General features: G+C 40.1%; 1 protein-coding gene across 3 annotated transcripts in view; it reads left to right on the top strand.

Annotated features, from left to right (window-relative positions):
- The window catches only part of LOC133496776 (leucine-rich repeat-containing G-protein coupled receptor 6), a 40,609-nt gene extending 16,111 nt beyond the window's left edge, over window positions 1-24,498 (top strand). For 2 of the 3 annotated variants that reach the window (XM_061812758.1, XM_061812768.1), the window contains 16 exons: window positions 4,966-5,037; window positions 8,470-8,541; window positions 11,250-11,465; window positions 11,574-11,645; window positions 13,855-13,923; window positions 14,418-14,489; window positions 14,617-14,688; window positions 15,042-15,110; window positions 17,470-17,541; window positions 17,637-17,702; window positions 17,779-17,850; window positions 18,215-18,286; window positions 18,437-18,562; window positions 18,833-18,987; window positions 23,044-23,124; window positions 23,255-24,498. In XM_061812758.1, the coding sequence (XP_061668742.1) occupies window positions 4,966-5,037; window positions 8,470-8,541; window positions 11,250-11,465; window positions 11,574-11,645; window positions 13,855-13,923; window positions 14,418-14,489; window positions 14,617-14,688; window positions 15,042-15,110; window positions 17,470-17,541; window positions 17,637-17,702; window positions 17,779-17,850; window positions 18,215-18,286; window positions 18,437-18,562; window positions 18,833-18,987; window positions 23,044-23,124; window positions 23,255-24,498 (2,602 nt within the window). The remainder of the gene's footprint in view (window positions 1-4,965; window positions 5,038-8,469; window positions 8,542-11,249; window positions 11,466-11,573; window positions 11,646-13,854; window positions 13,924-14,417; window positions 14,490-14,616; window positions 14,689-15,041; window positions 15,111-17,469; window positions 17,542-17,636; window positions 17,703-17,778; window positions 17,851-18,214; window positions 18,287-18,436; window positions 18,563-18,832; window positions 18,988-23,043; window positions 23,125-23,254) is intronic. The other variant, XM_061812775.1, reaches the window with a different exon arrangement.
- The last annotated feature ends 9 nt before the right edge of the window (window positions 24,499-24,507 follow it).

Raw genomic sequence — 24,507 nt, 5'->3', positions numbered from 1 at the left:
TTTAATCTTCGTCTTAGCTGCCCTACCTCAAATTCTCATTATTTAGGGTCTGACTAATCCTCTAATTCCTCTCATTTGGAGATCATTCAGAGCTGTTTTATGAAATGAATGTATGATCATTTCATTTTAAATACCTGCAAAGAACAGTCAGTCAAACAAAATTATTAAAATTGCCTGTCTACAGATTGATGGAATTGAAGCAATGCTGAACCTCACTTAATGGACACAGGAATCTACAAAATGTTTCGCTTCAACTTCAAATGTTATCTCCTCATTTAAAAATAGTTTTCCACTCTTATTACATTACCTATTAAGAGGGTGTGGTTCATGGTGAAACTTATTAAAAATCATTTTTCCACTTTCCACTAAAGAACATTTAAAAAAAAAAAATCAACCTTTACATTTGTATCTCTAAACCTCCCATTACATATATTAAATATTTGTTCCCCCCGATAAACTTTGATGCTATTTTACTGTGTTTGTAATATAATTTGGCTTTGAATTGCCCAAAATATCCTTTTTCAAGATGTTCTAGTTGGTCCTATTCATCTGGCTGGCAGTTGATATGGCTGGATTCGTCAATAAGCGACGTGTCAATAAGCTTTGCTCTGATTGGCTTGCTCATCATCTCAATGTCAATATAAAAAACAATAGGTAATAACAGGATGACTTTGACTTGTGGCGGACAAGTATTTATTGCGACCTCACGTTCGAATCATTCAACGTTGGGTCTTACTCTCGTCATGAAGCAGAATTCACCAAGCGTTGGATTGTCGGCCTGTGACTCACAATCCCACAGAGGAGACATAGGTGAAATAAAAGAGTATGATATTATTTATATATTATATATAGACGGTGTGGTACATGTTGGAGCTGAGGCTACCCAAGTATCTTAACACTACTGGGATTTAACTGTGGGTTGAATGAATCAGGTGCAATTGGAAACTTTGCTTTGGGTGCCTTGAGAAGTGCAGCATAGTGTAAGTAGCATACATTATTATTATTGTTATTATTATTATTATTTTATTTTCATTTTTTATAGACGCAGGTGTCATTTATTCACTTCAAGATAAACAGCTTGCAGCGACAGTGAATCCAAGGGTTGGTGTTTAATCCATAAATACTGTACATTCAACATTATCAATTTTAAGAGTTGTTGTAAACCACAACACGTACATTTTGTAAATATTATGTATTTCCACGGCTTGGATGCAAGTGCCCACCTGGGCCGCTCGTCCCAGACCCAGAAATGCACTTCCAGAAGTCCGTGAAAGCTCATGTTAACAAAGTCACCTTGCACCAACTGTGCATAAAAACTGCACAATTCAGGTTCTGAATGCTCGGGAATTATTTCAATGATAATTTGAATTTATTCCTGTACTTGTCTGAGTTTGGCAAGTGATGCAAAGCTTTGCACATGATGCAGCTGCGTGATCACTCAGCCACTTTTTCTGAGATGAGTGAGCACATACCGACCATGAAGACGGTGGGTACTTGAATAAACACTTACCTATGTCACAAACAGAAATCTGAGCTTGTCGTTTTTTAAGCCTCATGCTGTTCATTATCTTTTGCATTTAATCGACAAAATGCATGGATCTCAGACTTGAACAAGGTCGCAGACTCATTTTGATCTGTTCCTAAAACAGGAGAAAAAAAAATTGATTTTGATAGAAGGGTTTCGTTTATGAGGTATTGGAACTGAGTTTATTTTCTAGTCACTCATCGATCAAAGTTTGGAGCGTACAGGATGGATAAGGCTTTTACTTAATCAAAATGCAAACAAAATGCAAACGTTAACACAAACCAAAAAAATTGTAACTCCACCACAGGACAACATGGAGGTTATGAGATTGTATTATTTGGGTACTTAGTCCTCCAGTTTTACACAAAGGGAGCTATCTAGATCAGTTGTATTTTTCCTTTTACTGATGCCAATATCGTGATTCCTCTGTTTACATTTGTTATTGCATAAATTTTCCCCTGACAGTTTAATTTTTCTCCAATAATTCCAGAAGTTAATGCCAGGTTAAGTGGTTGACCCTGAGACTGGACCTCTAAACAGAGGCAGAGATCCAATTTCCGTTGATGGATAAAGGGTGTAAAAAGGTCTTTGTGTGCTTGTGCACTTGTAAACAGACTGCAAACCAAGCACAACCATCATTTTAGCTCTGCTGCATTATGAGACTATTCAACGCAAAAAAATATATAAAATTTGCCTTTTGGTTAGTGCTTATTAAATCGAGGTAAATGGATGTGATGATATTCACAATACGGTAATGCTAGAGTGCTCTCTTTGCTTGCATGCCATACACCAGGCAAGGCAGCGGAACCCGACTGAACTGTTGCGTCGGCTGTGTGGTTTGGCAACAGTCTTCATGAGTGGCCGATAAGTCTGCCACTGTTTTTACTGCGGCTAAACATTTGGATCATAGGCCCACACCGTTGCAATGTCACAAATTATAGCCAATCCAAATGCACATAAGCTTCCATTTACACACACACAAACACACACACACACAGAAAAACATTTATGGGGGTTTTTGAGCGACCAAGACACTGAATTGTCGATGCACCGTCTGAAATTATATAAACAGACTATATAAAGCATCATATATTTTACACCAATAACTATATTCATAATGTGTAATCGGCCAATGAAGGAAAATGCGAAGCCTGTGACTAAAATGTATGTGAGTGGTACGTACCTTGCAGGGTACTTTCAAAGGAATGGAGTTAATGACACGCCCTTAAAATCCTGCTTTTATTTTCGCCCATGTCTACTCTCTTTAGCAACCAAAATCATAACTTTTCATCTATGTTTTTATGGATTGATAAATATGGTAAAGTACCATATAGTGTATACACAGGGCGTCCATATTCCCAATCTCTCAATGTATGTGGATGGGGCATGGGGGGGGACCTCATTTCTATGCAATGGTCCAGTAACATCGGGTTTGACCGCATTGCGCAGTGTGCGGCAGGCAAGAGAATCACTTCACACGGGTTAAGCACTGAGTTTTTATCTATGCAGCTCAAGGGCCAACAACCATGCTGAAATCAAATTAAAAGAAAAGAAAAAACAGCTGGGGCAAAGCTTTGACAAGAGCAAGACATTTTTCATTGGAATAAGATTGATTTGGAATGATCATGAAAGCTCAAGCGCAGAACATTTGCCCATATGTATGCACGTACAGCATATATATACAGACTGAAGTAATGGAAACGGTGTCAACAGAATTAAGGGTGTTTTGCTGATGTCGACCAAGACCATCAAAACATTTTCACTATCCGTCTTTACTTTTGATATAATTATCCATTTACCAAATGTAGTATCCAATGAACGCACTGTTCCGCTGTAATGTAATTTTGGCACGAGCGTTGCAGCTAATAGGGAAAGGCTGGTTGGCTGAGAGACTTGCACATCATACCTAGCATGGCTGTAACTGCGAGCGTCCCGAATCTGTAAAAGACTGACACAAACAATCACTCAACCTCCACTACACAGACAGTTCTTAATTTCCCCTTGAATGCAACCTACTGGATATTTGCAATGCATCTGCAGCTGATCACTTACTTTTAACAGGACGCTTGAGGGCCTATGTAGAAAACGGTTTGAATCTATTTTATGGGGCCTTGAGAAGGTCTACAGAAACAGTTGCTCCTGTTAAAGTACAAATTCAAATGGTCACTGTGGCCATCTTGAGCAATAGCTAAAACAACTAAAGGGGTTATACACTCTCTATGAATGAAATACAACATAAAAAGTTTATATAATTACAGTAATTTCACAATAAGCAATTGGGTACACATCAAGGACTCTAAAAGCTGCAAAAAATAAATAAAGTTTATCTATTTTTTTTTTTTTTCAAATTTTCTACTGTGGTTTAAGCCATATGACCAAATGGCACCAAAATGGCTCGGTAAATAATCAATTTTGTACTCTCAAAGCTGCATGTGGCTTGTGTCTGTATTTGTGTTGATAAACACACCCTTCAAGTGTGAGAATTGGCAGGTACACGTGAGAATGAGTGGTTCACTAGTGCAGACACGGTGACATGAATATCAAATGTCAGAGCGGGTTTGCTAACAGCCCTTGTCTGCTACCATCTGGGTGATAGTAGTGATGGCGGTTTGGAAGGGCAGCCAGCATTCTATCAGCATGCGACTAGATTTGGACTGAGACATAAGTCTGTCGGACTGAAGAACAAGAGTGTGAGGAAGATGATGCCCGCGTGTAACATGTAATGTGTGGGTGCGTGTTTAACAAAAGTGGGTGGTCTGAAGCAATGAAGTGCGAATCTGTGTTTAAACTGAGCTTCCAGCTTCTGACCTTGAGAATTACACTGCTGGACTCAATGCTATTTATTTGGACATCTTATACACACTCACAAATGACCATTAGGTGCCGTGTTTGATAAACAAGCTGATTGGATTGCTTGTATGAATGTGTGTGGTTTTTCTCCCTTAATATCCTCAAGGCTCCTGAGAATGAGCCCAGTTACGTAAAGGACATGGAAACTTGCACAAGCTGTCACACTAAACACACATGTGCATATAAAAAGGATATACCTTATCCTACACACACGCATATACACACATACGATGTAAACATATGCACGGGAAGACAATCAAATACAGTATTTAGTTTCGGTACTTGCCGAGCTGAGTCTTATTCAAATCAGACATTGCTCATCAGAATTCCCTCTGATTGCTTAAGGTTTCAGGGTGCATTTGGGGCCAATAGCAACCACATTGAAGGGAATGGAATATTATTTGCATACAACCTCAACATTCACCCCAAAGCATGGAGATGAAGTCATGGCACCACTTGATCCCTTTAGCCAAAAATATAGAATGAAGCAAAAGGCAACACTTTTCTTATGAGACTTGTAAACATTTATGTACCGTATATGCTTGTACTTAATTTTTGTCTCTTTTTCTGACCTCTTCTTTGGCCTCTAGGCGACTCTCTGGAAATCAGATGAGGTATATTTCTGGCCATGGTCTCCAGGGTCTCCACAACCTTAAAGTTTTGTGAGTAATCTCTACCTTCCTTCCAAACCACTTTGATGGCTTTGGTCTTGTTACCATGCTGGTGACTGGTTTTATCAAGAACTTCGGGTGGAGTTGTTCTCTCTCTTGTACACAGTCAAGTGCACCACTAACTGCTCTGCTATGACTGAATTAATTCCTTCACTTCTTTTAATCCCATTCATACACCTTGACAGGTATACCGTAAGGACCTACACGTCATACCACCCACCATGACTCCAGCAAGTGACAGACAAGCTGGATCCAACTGTTTTTATACAAGCCACAAAGTAGTCACGAGTAGTAAATTAGAAAAACACGTACAGCAGCTATAAAAAACACATATAGTGCAGCCAGAATTACTACAGGAAAAGCTAATCAAATGTGGCCACAATTTTATTTGGTGCCAGGTGAATCTTTGAGAATGAGCTAAGGCAGGGTGTCAAACTCATTCTAGCTCAGGGGCCACATGGAGGGAACTCTATTACCAAATGGTAAATCATAGCCTTTATGTACCAAGTTATATACTTTATAGCTTTTAAAAAAAACTTAACGATTGTGATCTTTGTTTTAATACATTCCAAAATAATACAAGCACATCTCTATTAATGCTAAAACATTTCAAACCTATTTTAATTGCGAGGAAAAAGAACACACAAACACATAATGCCTCAATTGTTTGCACAAGTATATCACAGAACACAGACCTATATCAGGGTGTCATTTCTCAGGCAGAAATACATGTAAAAATAACACAATCGTGTTCCCTAAACGAGTGCAAAGGCATATACGCTCATAGCTTTTTCTTCAAGTTATTCAGGTCCCCGGTAAAATCCACCAGTAATGCAAGGTCTTGCATCCATTCTGTGGAATGAAATTCTCACACCTGTTCGCACTTTTTTTCCATGAACTGTCCAATTGCTTCTCATAAATCAAAGAAATGCCTCAGCACAGCACGTTGGATGAATGACTTTACCTCAGTGTGGTATGGCAGGCCATTGATGTGGTCTTTCTCTCAAATTGTCAAACTGACGGTTCTTCATGCTTCTGGATTGGATTAAATTAACAGTTTTGATGATCACCTTGATGATGTTACCCATTTTAATGACCTGCAACACAAAGCTTCCAGGACCAAAATACAGTGAAAAGTCCCAAAATCACATCCTCTATTTGCAGATTGCACCCTCTTGTAACTTTGCCACAACACCTGCTTTTTTATTTGCGATTATTGAAGGTGCACCATCTGTAGCCAGGCAGACAGCACTATGACTACTGCAGTGAAATTATTCTCGTTGGGCTTTCAGGGCACACAATCTCCGCTGGCCTTCATCATACAAGTTTTTACAAATTCACTCTCATTAAGTGGTTTTGAAGCCAGTGCGATTTCAATAGTAAAGAGGTAACTAGCCTTAGCGTCACTGATGTACCATACCATGGAAGCTGTAATAAAAAGCGCTGGCAGCACACAATACAGTCCATCCAGATTGCGCTTTGAGATACTTACTCTGCCCGGGTATAAACAGTTTGCTTGCTAAACACAATTGTTATTACATCTGGTGGACACATTCAGAACAGTGGTTGCTTTTATTGAAAAACTGCAGTTCTTTTTTGTGTCCATATCCATGCCATCGTTTTATACTTTACAAAATCACCTCAAGGGCCGGGTTAAACCGGTTTGTGGGCCCGATCCGGCCCGTGACCCATACGTTAGACACCCTCGACTAAATTATATCAGCCCACACTTTTCAAGGGTCTGCATCGCCTTAGTCATTTCTTTGTCCTTTTCAAACCAATTTCATGCTTTCAGCATTTAGGCCATGCTGGTGTATCAAGAATTTTGAGTCGGAATGTGATCTTGAATAGTATAGAAGTCAATCTATTGTTAACTTCCGCGTCATGACTGAATTAACGCCTTTATTCCTGTAAATCCCACTCAGCCACATTTAAAGGTGTACTGTAAGGACCTCCTAGTAATGCCACCCAACATGATTGCAAGTGACAGAGAAGTCACTGCCAAACTACTTTTATGCTTGCCACAAATACTACAGCAGTAAATTACAAAAACATGCACAGGAGCCATAAAATATATATATCGATGTGCCCGTGAATATTCTCATTCACGTACTATGTGAATATTCTCATTCATTTCAAACAGTCCAGGTGCAATCGATTCAATGCTGTGTGTTGGGGCATCTAAAAGCTAATGAAATGTGGCCACATTTCTATTGGGTGCTAGACAAGGCTATTAAGCGGTTTCTTGAGCCTGGTCATCTAATTCAGCATTATGATCCAGAATACAAGGGCATTTGCGGGTTTAAGGAAACAAAATGTGATACTTTTTAAGGACACTTGGATGAAACCCAAGATATCTCATCAACTAAATGTTCATATAACAGTTTACTTGTATTAAATGTATTAAATATGAGATTTTTTTTCAAGGATTGCAGGTGGCAGCTTTTATTACTTCAAGCTATAAAACTCTATCTTATGTACTGTATTGTATTAACAACTCAATGAAACTTTCTTAAATTCTTCTTGTCAGCTGTTGAACACATTTGTTTGTGAGGCTCTTTGAATGTCAGATTTAAGGACAGTCATTTTTAAGGATCTGTGGACACCCTGAGAAGAATTTAATTATATTTCAATCCATCAGAAAGGAACAAAGTATTCATGCATGAGTGCAAGCCAACTTTGGATGTTCTCCTTGACCTCAGAGTAGTTCAGCTGTTGGTTTCCTTCCTCAGTTCATAAACTTTATTGGACTGTAAGTCAGTAAAATGGATGGCTGACCTTGTGTAAGGCAATTGCAAGGTTGCTGTTGATGGGCTCAATCACACAAATGCACATAGATACGCATACACTCACACACAACTCGCAGACAATACACAGTACAATAGTACCAGATGAAAAATGTTCAAACCATACAGGACTAACAATACATTCCAATACACTTCACAATTGAGCCAAAAAAAGAACCCCCCCCCCCACACACACACACACAAAATTAAAACCTACGTTCTTCATTATTAATCAATTCAATAAAGGTAGTGCATCCATGAAACTTCAGTACCCCACTGCTTTGCTGGGGTTTCACGTTTCTGGGTTCTTCATAAAACAATACACGAATCAATATCAATGACCTGGGTTGTCTGAAGACTTATTACAGCTCAGCTAACTTAAATGAAAAGAAGAAACAGAGAACAGGAAGGGAAATTGAGTATTCAATTGCTTGCCCCCCACATTCTCATTTCTCTTTTCTTCTGAGAATAACCTCAACAGCCCACCCAAGGAGCTTATTGTTTCCTCTAGCTTCACTGACCTTTTGCTGTTAGTGTCATGTTCCTATCAAAATGGAATTATTTGAAGCCTCAAGTGCCCTCACCATTTCTTCATCTTTAGTTCATTTAACTAATGTGTCATTTTCGTTCCCCCCAGGATGCTACAAAACAACCACCTTGAAAGACTTCCTGATGATACTCCGTGGGACCTTCCCAATCTGGTTTCATTGTGAGTCCAATTCACACATAGCAAACACACAGACATCACACTTATTTCATTCAGCAGGGAACACAAAAAAAAAAAAAAGACCACAACCCTCAGCAATGCATACCGCGACTGAATATACCATACCTGTGACATATTGCAGATTAAAGTCTAAAAGACAGTACAGTACAAGTACAGAGCTGTCTGAATCTCATTCTGTGTAAATGCACTTCCTGGTAGCATCTGGAAGCCATGAGGGAAACAGCAGACACTGGAGGCAAGGGAGAACATCTCCAATGAGCTGTGAAACAACCTCATTTTCCATTAATTTCCCAACTCTTCCTCTTCCACTCCTCCCTCTTCTTCTTGCACCACCCACACTGCTATCCCTTTGCTAATAATGAGTGTTTAGTGTCTTAATTGTCTCATCTGTGGTGTCAATGTACATGTGTCGCATTGTATGCCTGGATGTGTGCATGTGGAGCTCATCTGTGTATTATCCTTACCCGTCAATCTTAATATCATACCACAGACAAACCCCACATGCCTGCTTTCCACATTAATAATTCATGTGTTCTAATGCATTACGCGATTTGCTTCATTGGAGATTAGTAAAGGAGGGTTGCAGGTTCAACTCACTGTCCACCTGCTTACATTCTGTTAAAGGTCTGCTCAAATACACTGCATATTCCTTATCCTTAAATACGTGCCTAAAGGGTTACATCTTTTGTTGATGAGTCAAAATTCAGTTCTCTGTATGTGCGTTCAATGTGCGATGCTTGTGTGTAAAAAGTCAAGTACACATGTGATCTTTGAACAACTACTCCTCTTAGAGATGGCTTCAAGTCAAGAGAAAACACACGCACACACAAAGAGCCCCTGCATAGGGAAGCAGTACCTTATCATTATAGTAATGATAAACCCAGCATAGAAAGATTAAGCTGGAAAGGCTTTGGAAAGTAAAGCTTGTCGGCGCCTCTCATTGACATGAAACACCTAATTAAGTAAAAAGAAAGAGTGGCAGTACTGCACAGGATGCTCTCATAACTCAAAAATGATCACTTGATCTCAAACCAGAATTATCTTGTCGTCATAGAACTAAAACTGTTGCGAAGAACATTGTATATCAGAGACAGTCAGTAAACAGGTAAAAGAACATAATTACTGGACTATGCTAATCAGTAGGCATCAGTGAATACACATTTGCTCATCTGGAGAACTCAGACAGAGAAGTCCACACAACTTCTGCATCATGTAAGAGAATGTTCTCCACTTTCCCATAATCATACTTCAGACTTTGATGTAATGGACAGGAAATAGTTGTTGCTTTCTTGGTTTCTGTGAAACATTCCGAGTTCTGACTAGACCTTCTGGAGACCTGGCAGGTCTACTCTAAGGAACAATAATAATTTTGCCCCGGAGAGCAGTCTAAAAGTTGAAGGTTCTTCCGCAGCTTTCATCTGGTGATTTGGGTCAAGGACAAACAATGTCCACACAGGATGCATAGGTACAATGTTAAGGACAAAAATAAAACAAATAAAATGGAAATAATAAGAAAAAAAACCCTCTCTTACGAATTAGACAACAAAAACATTGGTTGGGTCATGGATGAGCATCTGCCTCTATAGCCTCTCCTGATGGAAAACGTCTCTGGGGAACAAAGCCTGCAGTTCAGAGGTTAAGTTCAACTTTCACTTTGTGTTTATGTTTGTTCGGCGAAGCCTTGAAGGAGTGACGAGGCACAGAAGGAACTGCAGCACAGGACTCAGACATTCATAGTGATAGACCGAATGAGGAAGTTTAAAGAATAACTTAACCTGTGTGATGCTGACATGTTTGCAGTGGTTTTTCGATGTAGCTAGATGGAAAAAGATGGGATTTAAAATAGAACAAAGGGAGGGGGAGGAAATTAAAATTAGGTGTGAAGGGCAAAAAGTAGAAGAATAGAAAGAGGATGTGGCCTTTGATTCTCAGATCTGCCGCGATGGACCATCCATCAGCCTGGACAGTGTGTATCCATTAGTACATTTCCATGCTGTTTATGTCACACTCATGCCAGTGTTTTGAGGACACCAAGAGGGGGACAAACGTTTGTTAGGCTTAGTCAGATTGAAAAGATTAAGAGTCCATATCCAGTGTAATAAATGAATGAATAAATAAATGAAGGTGTGAAGGGCCAAAAGTAGAAGAATAGAAAGAGGATGTGGCCTTGGATTCTCACATCTGCCCCGATGGACCATCCATCAGCCTGGACAGTGTGTATCCATTAGTACATTTCCATGCTGTTTATGTCACACTCAGGCCAGTGTTTTGAGGACACCAAGAGGGGGACAAACGTTTGTTAGGCTTAGTCAGATTGAAAAGATTAAGAGTCCATACCCAGTGTAATAAATGAATCATTTGAGCGGAAACAGTGCTTTTGTCTCAGTCACAGACTTGCGAGGATGTGACAGTGACAGCAAATTAAATGTGAAGTCACGATGAAGATTTTAAGAATCTTGACGCTCCCTTCATCTTAAATTTCACAGAAAACTGAATGAATAATAACAAGCATATTTTAAGGTAGCTGCTGTACAGGGCTGTGACGTTTTTTTTTTTCCACAGAAGAAACCATAAATGCTTTAGATAGAAGAAAAATGAAGTATGTGTAATCCTCATAATTACATCCCTGGAAGCCAAAGATTTTGAATACCACAACACACCACCACAAGATTTATCTTCTAACCCCGCAGGCGTCTGGACGCTAACCTGCTGTCTGAAGTTCCTGCTGGGGCCTTTCGAGGAGTTCCCTCTCTAAGACACCTGTGGCTTGATGACAATTCCCTGACAGAGATCCCAGTAACGGCATTGGAAGCTCTACCTTCTCTTCAGGCCATGACCCTGGCACTCAACCAGATCAATCATATCCCAGATTATGCTTTTGCCAACCTCTCAGCACTTGTTGTTCTGTGAGTATAGAATGTATTTGTTCTGTTGGTTGAGGTGGTGGTGGTTGCAATTTGTATGCAAGACCAGAATTTCAAATTCATTGAACAACAGTTGTGGCCTTTTCCTAGACATCTCCATAACAACCGGATCCAGATCATGGGCACAAAATGTTTTGACGGTTTACATAGTCTGGAGACTCTGTGAGTATCTCACACCGCTATTCATATATTCAAAGACATACATCTTTGGGCCAAAAAATGTCTGCAAATATTCCCATATTAGCAAGTATCAACCTCCAATATGTATGATAGTGTTTACAGCAATCAAATAAAATTGCCAGGAGCCATCAATTTATTTTCATTACGTGCCTTACAATAAAATTTGGGTGTTATAAGGTACTTAAAGCAGATTTTAATGTTCTTGTGAAATCCTAGTACTAAGCGTGCCAAATAATACAAAATATTTAAAGTATAATTTCATAAAAGTGTTGTGTATTGTAAGGTTTATCATATACACAACTATTGAACAACAGGACTGTTAAGAATAAAGGTTGCTGTTTAATTTCCTTAGAGATCAGTTGAGTACCCCGGTTTTGGATGTCATCATCGAGAAATGCTGAAGTCAACGTTCTCTACAATGAATTCCATTCCATTTGCAAACAAGAACACGGCCCCACAGATATATGAATGCTGCAGAAAAGAATTGTCTTGAGTAGGGAAAGAAATGGAGTCTGAGAGAAGTATCCATCATGTATGATGTATCCATCATAAGTCATTGAGGTCTTATTAAAACAATATTCATGCTGTATTGCTGAGCAACCTCCTGAAGTATAACACATTACGTGCACTCCTTTTTCTGAGTGCGTGTTTGGGCGCACATGCATGTGAGCAATATGCAATTGACACAACTCAAGAAACCATCACATTTTAAGAAAATGGAGATGAGGAAAAAAAATAAAAGAAATAATGTTTTTGTCGTTATTGTTTAAAGTGTTGAAACCATAAGCAAAGACAGGTGAAATGAAGGTTGACAGACGAGTGTCATTGACATGGGGAATGTGACGGTATGAAGGGTTGGGCACACACAGCAGCATTGCTTATGAAAAATTTAAGTGACCTTCTGGAGCAAAGTCACGCTCCCTGAGCCCCATCTTGTATTATGTGAGCCGTCCAGGAGACAAAGTATATTACACACAGGATATTTGAGCACTGACAAACATTTCACATCCCCTCAAACACTGGGAGAACACAGGGATAATGCTTTATACAAGTATAAAACAAAGACATTTTGGAAAAGAATAAAAACAAATCCAGCTGAATTTGAACCTTAATTCATATCTTTAAACTGACTGATATAATCTAGGGGGATTTAATTTCTTTTATATTGCAAAAGGATGTACATTTGTACAGTAAAATTCTCAACTTTCAGAACACTTTGGAATTTTGGCTCTTTGGTTTATAACAGTTTAGAGTGTGAGAGTCAAGCAAGTAGTCTGGATGAGCTGCTGTCTACTGCCCGCGCTATTTATTACGGCTTCTATGGTACTTTTAACGTGTGCTTTGGCACCCTCATTGCCCCAATAATCTGTCAAAAAAGAGAAAAGTGGACACAAGAGTGCAGTGTGTTCCAAGAAAAATAGTTATCTTCTTATTTATTCACGGAAGTGAATGGGAAAGCTGTATGTTTGGTGTGTTCACAGCATGTTGCAGTGCACAAAGAACACTGTATAACATTTGTTGCCACTATTTGAGTCTTCATGCTGATAAATACTACAACTTTCAAGGACAGCAGAGAAGAAAGGTGAATGAAAGAAACAGCCACCTGTCCACACATGAAAGACTTCAATGATGCTGCTGTGAAAGCAAGCAACCTCATTTCTAATGAAATTGCAGTGGCTTCAAAACCATTTAATGAGGGTGAATTTGTAAAAAGTGTTCCCACACTCTCTGCCTAGCTACGTATGGTGCACCCTCAATGATCACGAAAAAAAAGCGGGTGTTATGACAAAATTACGAGAAAGTGCAATATGCAAATGGGAGATGTGATTTTTGGACTTAACTATTTTGCACCAGGAGGCTTTGAGAAGCAAGTCATTAAAGATGGAAATGAAGTTGGTCATCAAAACTGTTTTTTAATCCAAACCACTTGACACATGCAACCCTTCAATCTGGACATGTTCTTCAGATGGTAGGCAGTTTTAGTAATTGATTTGATATGACTATTGAAAGTCGGAATTCATCAGAACACAAAGGTTTTGGACTTAGTCTTTGGTTTATCAGCGGTAAGAATGAATGAATTACACTGTACATGCTTGAATTACAATTTCTATGCACTAAAAACTCAAGTAAGCCATGAGCTTTTAATGTTTTATTTAACCATGACAACTTGATGTTTATCTTTCTTCTATAGGGATTTAAATTACAATGATCTCCACGAGTTCCCTGTGGCCATCAGGACACTGAGTAAGCTGGAGGAACTGTGCGTACACACACACACACACACACACACACACACACACACACACACATGCACACACGCACATGCACCCACCCAAGAAATTGCACCTGCCCAACATGACAATCGTGACTGCGTTATCCCCACTAATCCCATTAAGTAAATTTAATGTGGCACACGGATACAATCTCTCTCACCCAAAGCAGGTGCTGGCTGCACACAGATCCCCCACCACCCCACCCCCCACCCCGCCATCCTGCGCATATGTACATGCACGCACACACTCACATAATCTTCACTCGAATTCAGCAGATGTTCCATGCCGCACACGTGTCATATACGCACAACATACGTTTTCATGTTCAAATCTCTTGTAACCAAAAATGTTTTTCAGCTGTGCAATGGCAGGTGCAACATGACTTGCCTCTTTCACACAAACAGTGTCACACCCTCAGAAAAAAATCTGATCCGTACTGATAGACAGCCTAACTATATTGCAAACTGACTTTGGTCTCCAGGGGCTTCCATAACAACAATATCAAAGCCATCCCCGAGAGGGCCTTTGCGGGAAACCCACAGCTCCAAACCATGTGAGCTTAATGATTTTGCTCAAAGCTACATTGACAACTAAATAGTTATCTTAAGTCAACATCTTGGACAATATGTCAAACACATTTTATCTGAACAACCATAATATATTTGTATATCTTTTTGCAGCCATTTTTATGAGAACCCCATCCAGTTTGTGGGAACGTCCGCTTTCCAGTTCTTACCAAAGTTGCACACACTGTAAGTATGCAGTCAGTAGAAAATAGTTCCAGTGATTTTGCCCAAACACCATTTAAATCATTGCACATCCCAAGCAGCAAGAGTGGACGTGTGTAATGGGCTACTGAATGATGTTGTGTTAGTGTATTACCGTGCTGTGTACTGATGTGGCAAGAAAGAGTCTGTTGTAACAACATGTTGAACGGTGTGATTTATGATGTCTAGTGAGACAGCCAAAGCAGTCTGTATTGATGTTGGATGAAGAGTGTGATGGTTAAAATGAGGTGTTAGACACAATCTGGTGGACAAACAAATATGTACACGAGTGAAAGTGAGCACTTTTCCGACTACACCTTTTTTTTTTTGTACTGCAGTTCCCTGAACGGCGCCACAATAATTCAAAACTTTCCTGACCTGAAAGGTACAACCAGCCTGGAAGTTTTGTGAGTGTCACCCCACATTGAACAGTTACACAAAATAACAATTTTACCATGTTTCAACATATCTGATAACTAAAACTGAACATTCACCACGGTTAAATCATTACTAAAACCACTTCTTGGTTCACAGATGATGACATACGATAACAAAATTAGACCATTTTCCATTCTGCGCATGGAACCGTTCCATCCACTGATTTGTCACATAGTTAGCGGGCTATACGATACTCATTAAAATGACAGAAGGTACCATACAATTTAATGGTTTGGCAAATGACGAAAAAAAAAAAAAACCCTATGTCCACATTGTGTTCTGACATACATGTTATATATTCTTATGGTGTCTGGGAAGTGCAAAACAATATAAATAGAATTTCAGAAACTAAAAAAAGGCAAAAGACCTTTTGTTTCAGAATACAAGTGTAATTAAAACAATTTGACATTTTAGAAAACAAAAGAACAAAACATGAAACAAATGTACATTTCAGAAAAACTGACAAAGCCTGAAACACTTTTACATTTCAGAACACAAATGTACAAGACACAAGTCAAATTAACAAAAGCAGAGGGAAATTACAAGTGACAAAAAAAGGAATCCCATGCCCTTTCTTGGCAAGACGGGCCCCCGCTTCAACATAAGTGGCTCCTACATCACGGGGAGCGTGGGCTAACCTAAATGCTCTAAGATGACCATCCCATATACTATATGTATCAAATTTGTATGAAATAATAACAATAATAATACAAAAAGTCAGTTTGTTATGGTTAGGTTTAAGACTAGAGTTGGGGTTAAGGTAGTTTAAGATGGGTTAAAGTTAGTTTTACAGTGGGTTAAGGCTGGCACATACCGAGCGACGCCGTCGAACCCGACTGAACTGTATGGCAGTGTTCCGCGATCAGAACTTGAGGTAACAGAAATGAAGATTCTGAGGTTCTCGCTTGGTTTGAAAAGGTTGGATAGGATTAGGAAAGCCAAAGTTGGATGTTTTGGAGATAAGATTCGAGAGAGCAGACTTCGATGGTTCAGAGGCGAGAGAGTGAGTATATTGGTAGAAGGGTGCTGAGGATGGAGCTGCCAGCCAAAAGAGCGAGAGGAAGACCAAAGAAAAGGTTGATGGATGTGGTGAGGGAGGACATGAGGGCAGTTAGGGTTAGAGAGGAAGATGCAAGAGATAGGCTTAGATGGAAAAAGATGACACTCTGTACTATGTGCCTGTGGAGAAAAAGTAAAAATCTGTGACTAGAAAGAATTTCCAAAGCTATGGAGATGGCAATTTTTATTTCTTGGCAACACCCTCTCTCTCTAGAAGCCTGATGCAATGGTCTAGTCTAGTTGAGTTTGTTTTGTAAAATGTAACTGTTTCGTGTTTTGTTCATTTGTTTTCTGAAATGTAGATTTGTTTCATTTATTAATTTGCTTTTTAATATGTAAAAGTGTCAGAGTAAGAATCAGCCTTATTGGCCAGGTGTAGAAACAACACACGAGGAATTTGTCTCCGGTCACAATTTGTTATTGTTTCGCACTTCTCAGCCACCGTAGGTTTCAACCCTAACCCTGAGTGTGTGTCGGGTCAAATCTATTTTTCACATCCCACAATCACAAGAGTCTCAAAGGGCTTCACAGGCCCACAGTTGGCAGTGATTGACACAATTCCCTAATTGAATGAATTTTTCATGGAAACATCCATCCAACCATTTTCTGAGCCACTTATCCACACAAGGGTCGTGGGAGTGCTGGAGCCTATCCCAGCTTTCTTTGGGCACCCCTGAACTGGTCGTCACCCAATCTCAAGGCCCAATGAAACAAACTACCATTCGCACTCACACTCACACCTTCAGGCAATTTAGAGTCACCAGTTAATGCATATTCTAGGATGTGGGAGGAAACCGGAGTGCCTGGAGAAAATCCACGCAGGAATGGGGAGAACACGCAGTCAGGCAGGGCCAGGATTTGGACCTCAGTCCCAGAAGTGTGAGGCAGATGCTCAAACCAGTCGCGTTACTGTGCCACCTAAATCTTCCATCCATTTTCCAAGCCGCTTATCCTCAGATGGGCAGTGACTAACAAACCAGAAAACCGTGGTCAGATCAGTACCATTGCAAAGGCTAACAAATTTAAACATGAGACAAGTGAGCATTACTCTCTAGAACCTGTCGATATAAAAGAAAATTGTTAACAGGAAAGAATGAAACGCATGCACTGACAGGGATAATGGCACAAGCATACATTTTTCAGATTTTATTAAGCTTGTCAACGACAGGTTTAGGAAAAGTTCTCGTGTACCTATGTCAGGGTTATTGGAAAAGGTTGTCACTTGTGTCCACTCCAACAATTATGAGAGGACTGTCTTTCTCACTTTAGGACACTGACTCAGGCGGGTCTCTCAATTCTCCCTCTAGATCTATGTGAACAGTTACCTCACCTCAGAGTGTTGTAAGTATACATACAAAAAAAGAGGGGGGAAACTGCAGATAAACAAAAGTTAAACAATGAGCAGCGACATCAATAGTTTTTGTGTGTTGTTGCAGGGAGGTGTCATACAACCAAATACAGCATCTGCCAAGCTTTTCCCACTGCTCTGCGCTACAAGAAATGTGAGTGATCACTACAATTTCTCCTAATTTTCACAAAATCACAGTTCCCTTAGATGGCTTGCATTTCTCTCAACAGAGGGCTTCAGCATAACCAAATCACAAGAATAGAGTCCAGCACCTTCAAGGAGCTCGCCTCTTTAAAAGCACTGTAAGAAAAACTTTCTTGTTGCTGTTTTGATATTACATGTTTGATTTGGAAATGCATCATGAACGTTAGGATCCCAATAAACTGTCATTAGATGAATACTTGGAAAATAGAGGGGAAGAAACATTTATGGTATTGTGAAACACAACACTGTGCAGGCCTTTCAAATAAATGGAATACCCTTAAAAGGTCGAATTGGTCCTGTCTATAGATGTTGTAAGGTAAATTAATTCAAAAAAAGTTTCTTAGTCAATGAGTGTCTTTATCTAAAGTACTCATATGTACCTTTAGTGACATCTACTGGTCACAGAGAGAGTACTGTATTCTAAATGTAAATCCTGTTATATTTTGTTCACTTTACTGTCAGTGATTTGAGTTGGAACAAGATTCAGTGGATTCACACAGATGCCTTTTCCTCTTTGCATTCTTTGGTCAAACTGTGAGTAACACCTGGTGATGCCTATCAGTTAGTTATTTTTGATTTTTCCTTGTGTAAGAAATTTGCTGTTATGGAATGTCAATGTTTATAAATATTTCATGCCCCACAGGGAAAATACTGCATAGTTCCTCATTTCTTTATTCCTCCCAGGGACCTTACTGAAAACAGACTGAGCTCAGTGCCACCTACAGGCCTGGAGGGTCTCATCCATCTCAAGCTCAGGGGAAACATTGAATTATATGATGCCTTCAGCCCTGATCTCTTCCCTCACATCAGGTAAAACACATACATATACACATCCAGTATAGTTAGTGTAACCAGAAAGTCAGTCCTGAACTTTGAGAATAAAGTCGTAATCAGCAGCAGTCAATCACTCGAGCCACAATTGTGATCGTCTAGTTGTCATGTTTGGCCGTGTTGGCTGGTGTGCAACGGACATTACTCATTGCCATGAAACATTCTTGCTATTTCATAAAATCTCTGTGAACTTGGATTCAAATATGTGATGTGCCTGATTTCAAGTCATCGCTGGGCTGTGTGTTACAGGGTGATTGAGATGCCGTATGCCTACCAGTGCTGTGTGTATGGTTCTTGTGATAGCTACAAGACAGTTGGCCCGTGGGACACTGATCAAAGCAACACTGATGATGACCCTCACAGGAGAACTTCCGGCATTTACCCTCACCAGGCTGACACTCAATGTAAGAATACGCATTTATTCAAAACATCTATAAAAATGAATAATGTAAAACACTTCAAGAAATCGCAGTACGTATCTTATATCTTATTTATAAACATCTCACTTAATTAGTAGGGGTAGACAAGTTCATTAATAACAGTCCTCTTACATTAAAAGGATTTATTAAACACACAAAAAACAACTTAGCGTTTCTTGGTCATTCGTTATGTAATGCTCTAGTTTGAAGAGATGGTGAACTTGGGTTTTTCATTTGCCTGTAAGATGTAATCAGCAAAATTATACATGTATACAAAATGATGAACTATTTCATTCGCTGTGTGCGTAGTGCATCCCTGTATGACTCGCTTTATGAACTGAAGTATTTAGATTAAGCTTCTGACATGATTCTGATTAATTGAGATACAACTTAAGTGCCACAAAAAAGTATTTTCCCCTTCTCAAATTGTATTTTTGCATAGTTTCACCCCTTTAATGTTTATGATCATCAAACAAATCTTATAATCTGACAGGTTGCCAGAGCATGTAATTCTATCTCTTTCAATGAAGAAAATAAGTATTTGAACAGTCTGCATTTGAACAGTCTGCTATATTGCATGTGTTCCAACTTAGAAATCATGGACTGGTCTGAAATTTTCATCGTAGGTGCATGTCCACTGTGAAAGAGATAATCTAAAAAGAAAAATCCAGAAATCACGATATATGCTTTTTTTTAATGATTTATTTGGGTCAGCTGCAAAAAAGTATTTGAACACCTGTCTATCAGCTAGAATTCTGACCTTCAAAGACCTGTTAGTCTGCCATTAAAACTCCACCTCCACTCCATGTATTATCCTGAATCAGATGCAACTGTGTGAGGTTGTGAGCTTCATTAGAGACACCTGTCCACCCCATAGAATCAGTAAGACTCAAACTTGTAACATGGCCAAGACCATAGAGCTGTCCAAAGACACCAGAGACACAATTGTACAACTTCACACGGCTGGAAAGGGGTACGGAGAAACTGCCAAGCAGCTAGGTGAAAACAGGTCCACTGTTGAAAGAATCATTAGAAAATGGAAGAAGCTAAACATGACCGTCAATCTCAACCGGAGTGGAGCCCATGCAAGATATCACCTCGTGGGGTCTCAATGATCCTTAGAAAGGTGAGGAATCAGCCCAGGACTACATGACAGGACTTGGTCATTGACATGAAAAGAGCTGGGACCACCGTTTCCAAGGTAACTGTTGGTAATACACTAAGACGTCATGGTTTGAAATCATGCATGGCACGGAAGGTTCCCCTGCTTAAACCAGCACATGTCAGGTCCTGTCTCAAGTTTGCCAATGACCATTTGGATGATACAGAGGAGTCATGGGAGAAAGTTTTGTGGTCAGATGAGTCCAAAATTGAACTTTTTGGTCACGATTCCACTAACAGTGTTTGGAGGAAGATGAATGATGAGTTCCATCCCAAGAACACCATCCACCATCCCTACTGTGAAGCATGGAGGTGGTAGCATCATGGTTTGGGGGTGTTTTTCTGTGCATGGGACAGGACAACTGGACTGTATTAAGGAGAGGATGACCACGGCCATGTATTGTGAGATTTTGGGGAACAACATCTTTCTCTCAGTCAGAGCACTGAAGATGGGTCGTGGTTGGGTCTTTCAAATTGACAATGACCAGAAGCACACAGCCAGAAAAACCAAGGAGTGGCTCCGTAAGAAGCTTATAAAGGTTCTGGTGTGGCCTAGCCAGTCTCCAGACCTAAACCCAATAAAACATTTTTGGAGGGAGCTGAAACTCCGTGTTTCTCAGTGACAGCCCAGAAACCTGTCAGATCTCGAGAAGATCTGTGTGGAGGAGTGGGCCAAAATACCTCCTGCCATGTGTTCAAACCTAGTGAAGAACTACAGGAAACGTTTGACCTCTGCAATTGCAAACAAAGGCTATGCGACAAAATATTAACATTGGTTTTCTCAAGTGTTCATTTGTAGCTGTATCACACAAATAAATCGTTAAAAAATTCCTACATTGTGATTTCTGGATTTTTCATTTTAGATTGTCTCTTTCACATTGTACATGCACCTACGATGAAAATTTCAGACCCCTCTATGGTTCCTAAGTGGGAGAACTTGCAATAAAGCAGGGTGTTCAAAAACTAATTTTATTCACTGTACATCCATTTTCTCACACCAACTGCTCTCATGTCTTCCCTCACTACAGCTATCAATCTTCTCTTTGGCCTTCCTCTGGCTCTCTTGCCTGGCAGCCCCATCTTCATCATACTTCTGCTGGTACACTCATTCTATCTCCTTTGGATGTCTCCAAACCATCAAAGTTTGCTCTGTCTCTAATTTGGTCTGATCTTGGCAGTCCCTCTGATGAGCTCATTAGTGTAGTTCTCATTACTCTACCCATTCGTGGCCCTGCATAGTCACGGATTTTGCTCTCAATATTTTTTTCATAATGTACTGTACTTTCACAACCATAAGGTGCGGTTAGAAGTCTTAGATTCTCTCCTCAATAGACGGGGCACCTTATAATGTGGCACACCTTATGTGCATGCTGAGCTGAATGTAACCACGCGAATAACAGAGGAACACTGTATTTCGAGTCCTTCACCCTCATTGTAGTATCACTCTTCCCTTTTTATTCATGTACACAAAAGAAAAAGAATCAGCTTTATTGGCCAAGTGTGTAAAAACACACAAGGAATTTTTCTCCGGCAGTCGGTTCTGCCCTGGTACGACATACATATATTCTGTCTTCGTCTAATCTCCATTCCTCTTTTTTCCAGTGCATTTGTAACTGTTCATAAAAAAAGTGAGTTCCAGACAAATGTAACGCAAGTGAATTCAAAATGGTTTTTTTAAATTATCTTATTTATTTAGGAAAAAAATGTTCAAAGTTACCTGGCCCTGTGAGAAGAAGTTATGGATCTTTAAACCTAATAACTGGTTGGGCCATTCTCAGCAGCAACAACTGAATGTTAACCATTTTCTATAACTAGTAACGACACATATTCTGGGCCACTCTTAATTTACAGAATTGCTCATATTCTGCAAAAATGGAGGGTTTTCAAGCATGAACGGCCTTTTCAAGATCATGGTAATTCACGACACTGCATTCCAATTGAATTTAAGTCAGGACTTTGAATAGGCCACTCCAAAACCATTTTGTTTTTGTAAGCCATTCAAAAATCAATTTGTTGTATTTTGGATTATTTTGGTGCAGAACCCAGCTTCCTCTTGAGGTCTCAAACTGATGGCTGAACATTGTCCATCAGGAATTTCTATTAAAATGCAGAACTTCCAATCACAGCAAATTGTCCAGGTCTTTAAGGATTAAAGCAGCCCAAGATCATCACAGTAGCACCGCCATGTTTGACTGTTGGTGTGAAGTACTTTTTCTGAAATGCTACATTTATGCCAGATGTAACAAGATACACCCCTTCCAAAAAAACCTCAACTTTCATCTTCTCAGTTCATATAATATTCTCCAAAAGTCATGGGAATCATTCGTTCCCCCCCTTAAAAGTAACCTGAGCCTTGATATTCTTTTGGGTCAGCAGCGGTTTTTGCCTTGGAACTCTCCCATGGTTGCACTTTTTTTCCCAATGTCTTCTTTATTTTTGTGTCATGGACACTAACCTTAAGAGAGGTAAGGCAGCCTGCAGTTTTTCAAAAGACTTCTGAGTTTCTTTGTGGCCTCCTGGATGAGTCATTGCTGTGCTCTTGGTGTAATCCTTGTACGGCGGCTACCAATGGGCAGAGGTTGGAAGTAATGCGCTACAGCTAATCTGTTACATTGACTCAAGTAACATTTTGGACAAATTCTACTTGTTGGAGTTGTTTGAATGCAACATAGTTTTTACTTGGGTATGTATGTGAAGAATAGATACTTTTACTCCATTACAATAATGCTCTCTCCTTGTTTTTGTCCATTATGGCGTATACAATCTATTTTTAGACTCCATTATGGACTTTTGCATCGGGTGTTGTTCCGCCTATCTACTATAAAATCTACCTACCTCCGAAAGGTTGTACATATGATTTGATGACCCCAATGTTTCCAGATGATCCTGATCTTGAGGAATTTCAGCTTGAAATAGAGGACTCCAAACTTCAGGCCAGTGTCCAGTGCACTCCAACACCAGGTCTGTATTTTTATCACTACAATCACAGTTTGAGAATTCAGTTGTATTCTTTAAACTTTGCTAGGAGTAGTTGTGCTCTATTGAGTGATTTTATCTAATGCTGATGGATTTGACATTTTTGGTGTCACAGGTCCTTTTCGTCCCTGTGACTCTCTGATGGGAAGCTGGTTGGTTCGTGTTGGCTTATGGACAATCTCCCTGGTGTCTCTCCTAGGGAACTCTGTGCTACTTCTCTCTCTATTCAGCTCCCCCTGCTCCGTGTCACCACTAAGATTCACGGTGGCCTGCATGGGTGCCTCTAATCTGCTGACAGGTGTTTGTACAAGCACCCTGGCTCTTGTAGACGGGTTAACAATGGGAGACTTTAGCCACCATGGTGCCCCCTGGCAAGGAGGGCCTGGATGTCAGGTGACAGGATGGGTGTGGGTGGTTGCCTCTGAGGCAAGTGTGTTGCTACTGACGCTGGCAGCTGTGCAGTGTGGAGTGAGTGTCACGTGTGCCCGAAGCTATGGCAAATCACCCTCACTGAAAAGTGTACGTATACTTGCACTTTTATGTCTGACTCTCTCACTCATTCTAGCTTGTTTTCCTTTGCTTGGACTTGGGGAGTATGGCTCCTCACCTTTCTGCCTACCCACACCGCTACCACCTAACCCTCGGCAAACATCTTCCTTGGTTTTTCCCTTAGTGCTGATTATGATTAACACCCTGTGCCTACTCATAGTAACATGTTCATACATCCGCCTTTACTGGGAATTACTTAGAGGAGAATGTGAGGGACTGTGGGATTGTGCTATGATCAAACATGTAGCCGGGCTAATATTCACAAATGGCCTTCTGTATGTGCCAGTAGCTTTCCTCTCCATTTGCTCACTCCTGAGTCTCTTATCTCTGGGCGAGGAAGTTCTAAAATCAATCATTTTGCTTCTTCAGCCTCTACCTGCTTGCCTAAATCCCCTACTATTCCTCCTTTTCACACGACACGACTCCCAGTATTTTTTCTGGCATTGCCCAAAAGCACCTCTTCACCTTCACCGCAACTGCACCATAGACTCCCTGGTTTCAGTGGAGACAGAAAAGAGTTCCTGCTCTGAAACATCAACACAATTGTCTCTCGCTGATGCAGATACCCTGTGCAGTAGAGGCTCTACTGTCCACTCTGAAATGGATCCAATTCAACTTTCTCAGTGCTCCTCTACTTTTCCAGTTCCTCTAATCTCTTGCCAGACACCCACTGTCAGAGGTATAGACAGAGTAAAGGAACAAGGGAGCCTTAATGACAAAGAATGTCTGAAGACTTCGATTCAAGATATTTGCCACAATTGCCCAATGGATCGCTCAACCATGACTCACTCTGTTGCTCCACATCCATAAACTATCAAG

The sequence above is a fragment of the Syngnathoides biaculeatus genome, chromosome 2, assembly GCF_019802595.1.
Source record: "Syngnathoides biaculeatus isolate LvHL_M chromosome 2, ASM1980259v1, whole genome shotgun sequence".
Taxonomy (NCBI): Eukaryota; Metazoa; Chordata; class Actinopteri; order Syngnathiformes; family Syngnathidae; genus Syngnathoides; species Syngnathoides biaculeatus.
The sequence above is the reverse complement of the archived record's forward strand: the minus strand, read 5'-3'. Positions and strand labels throughout refer to the sequence as shown.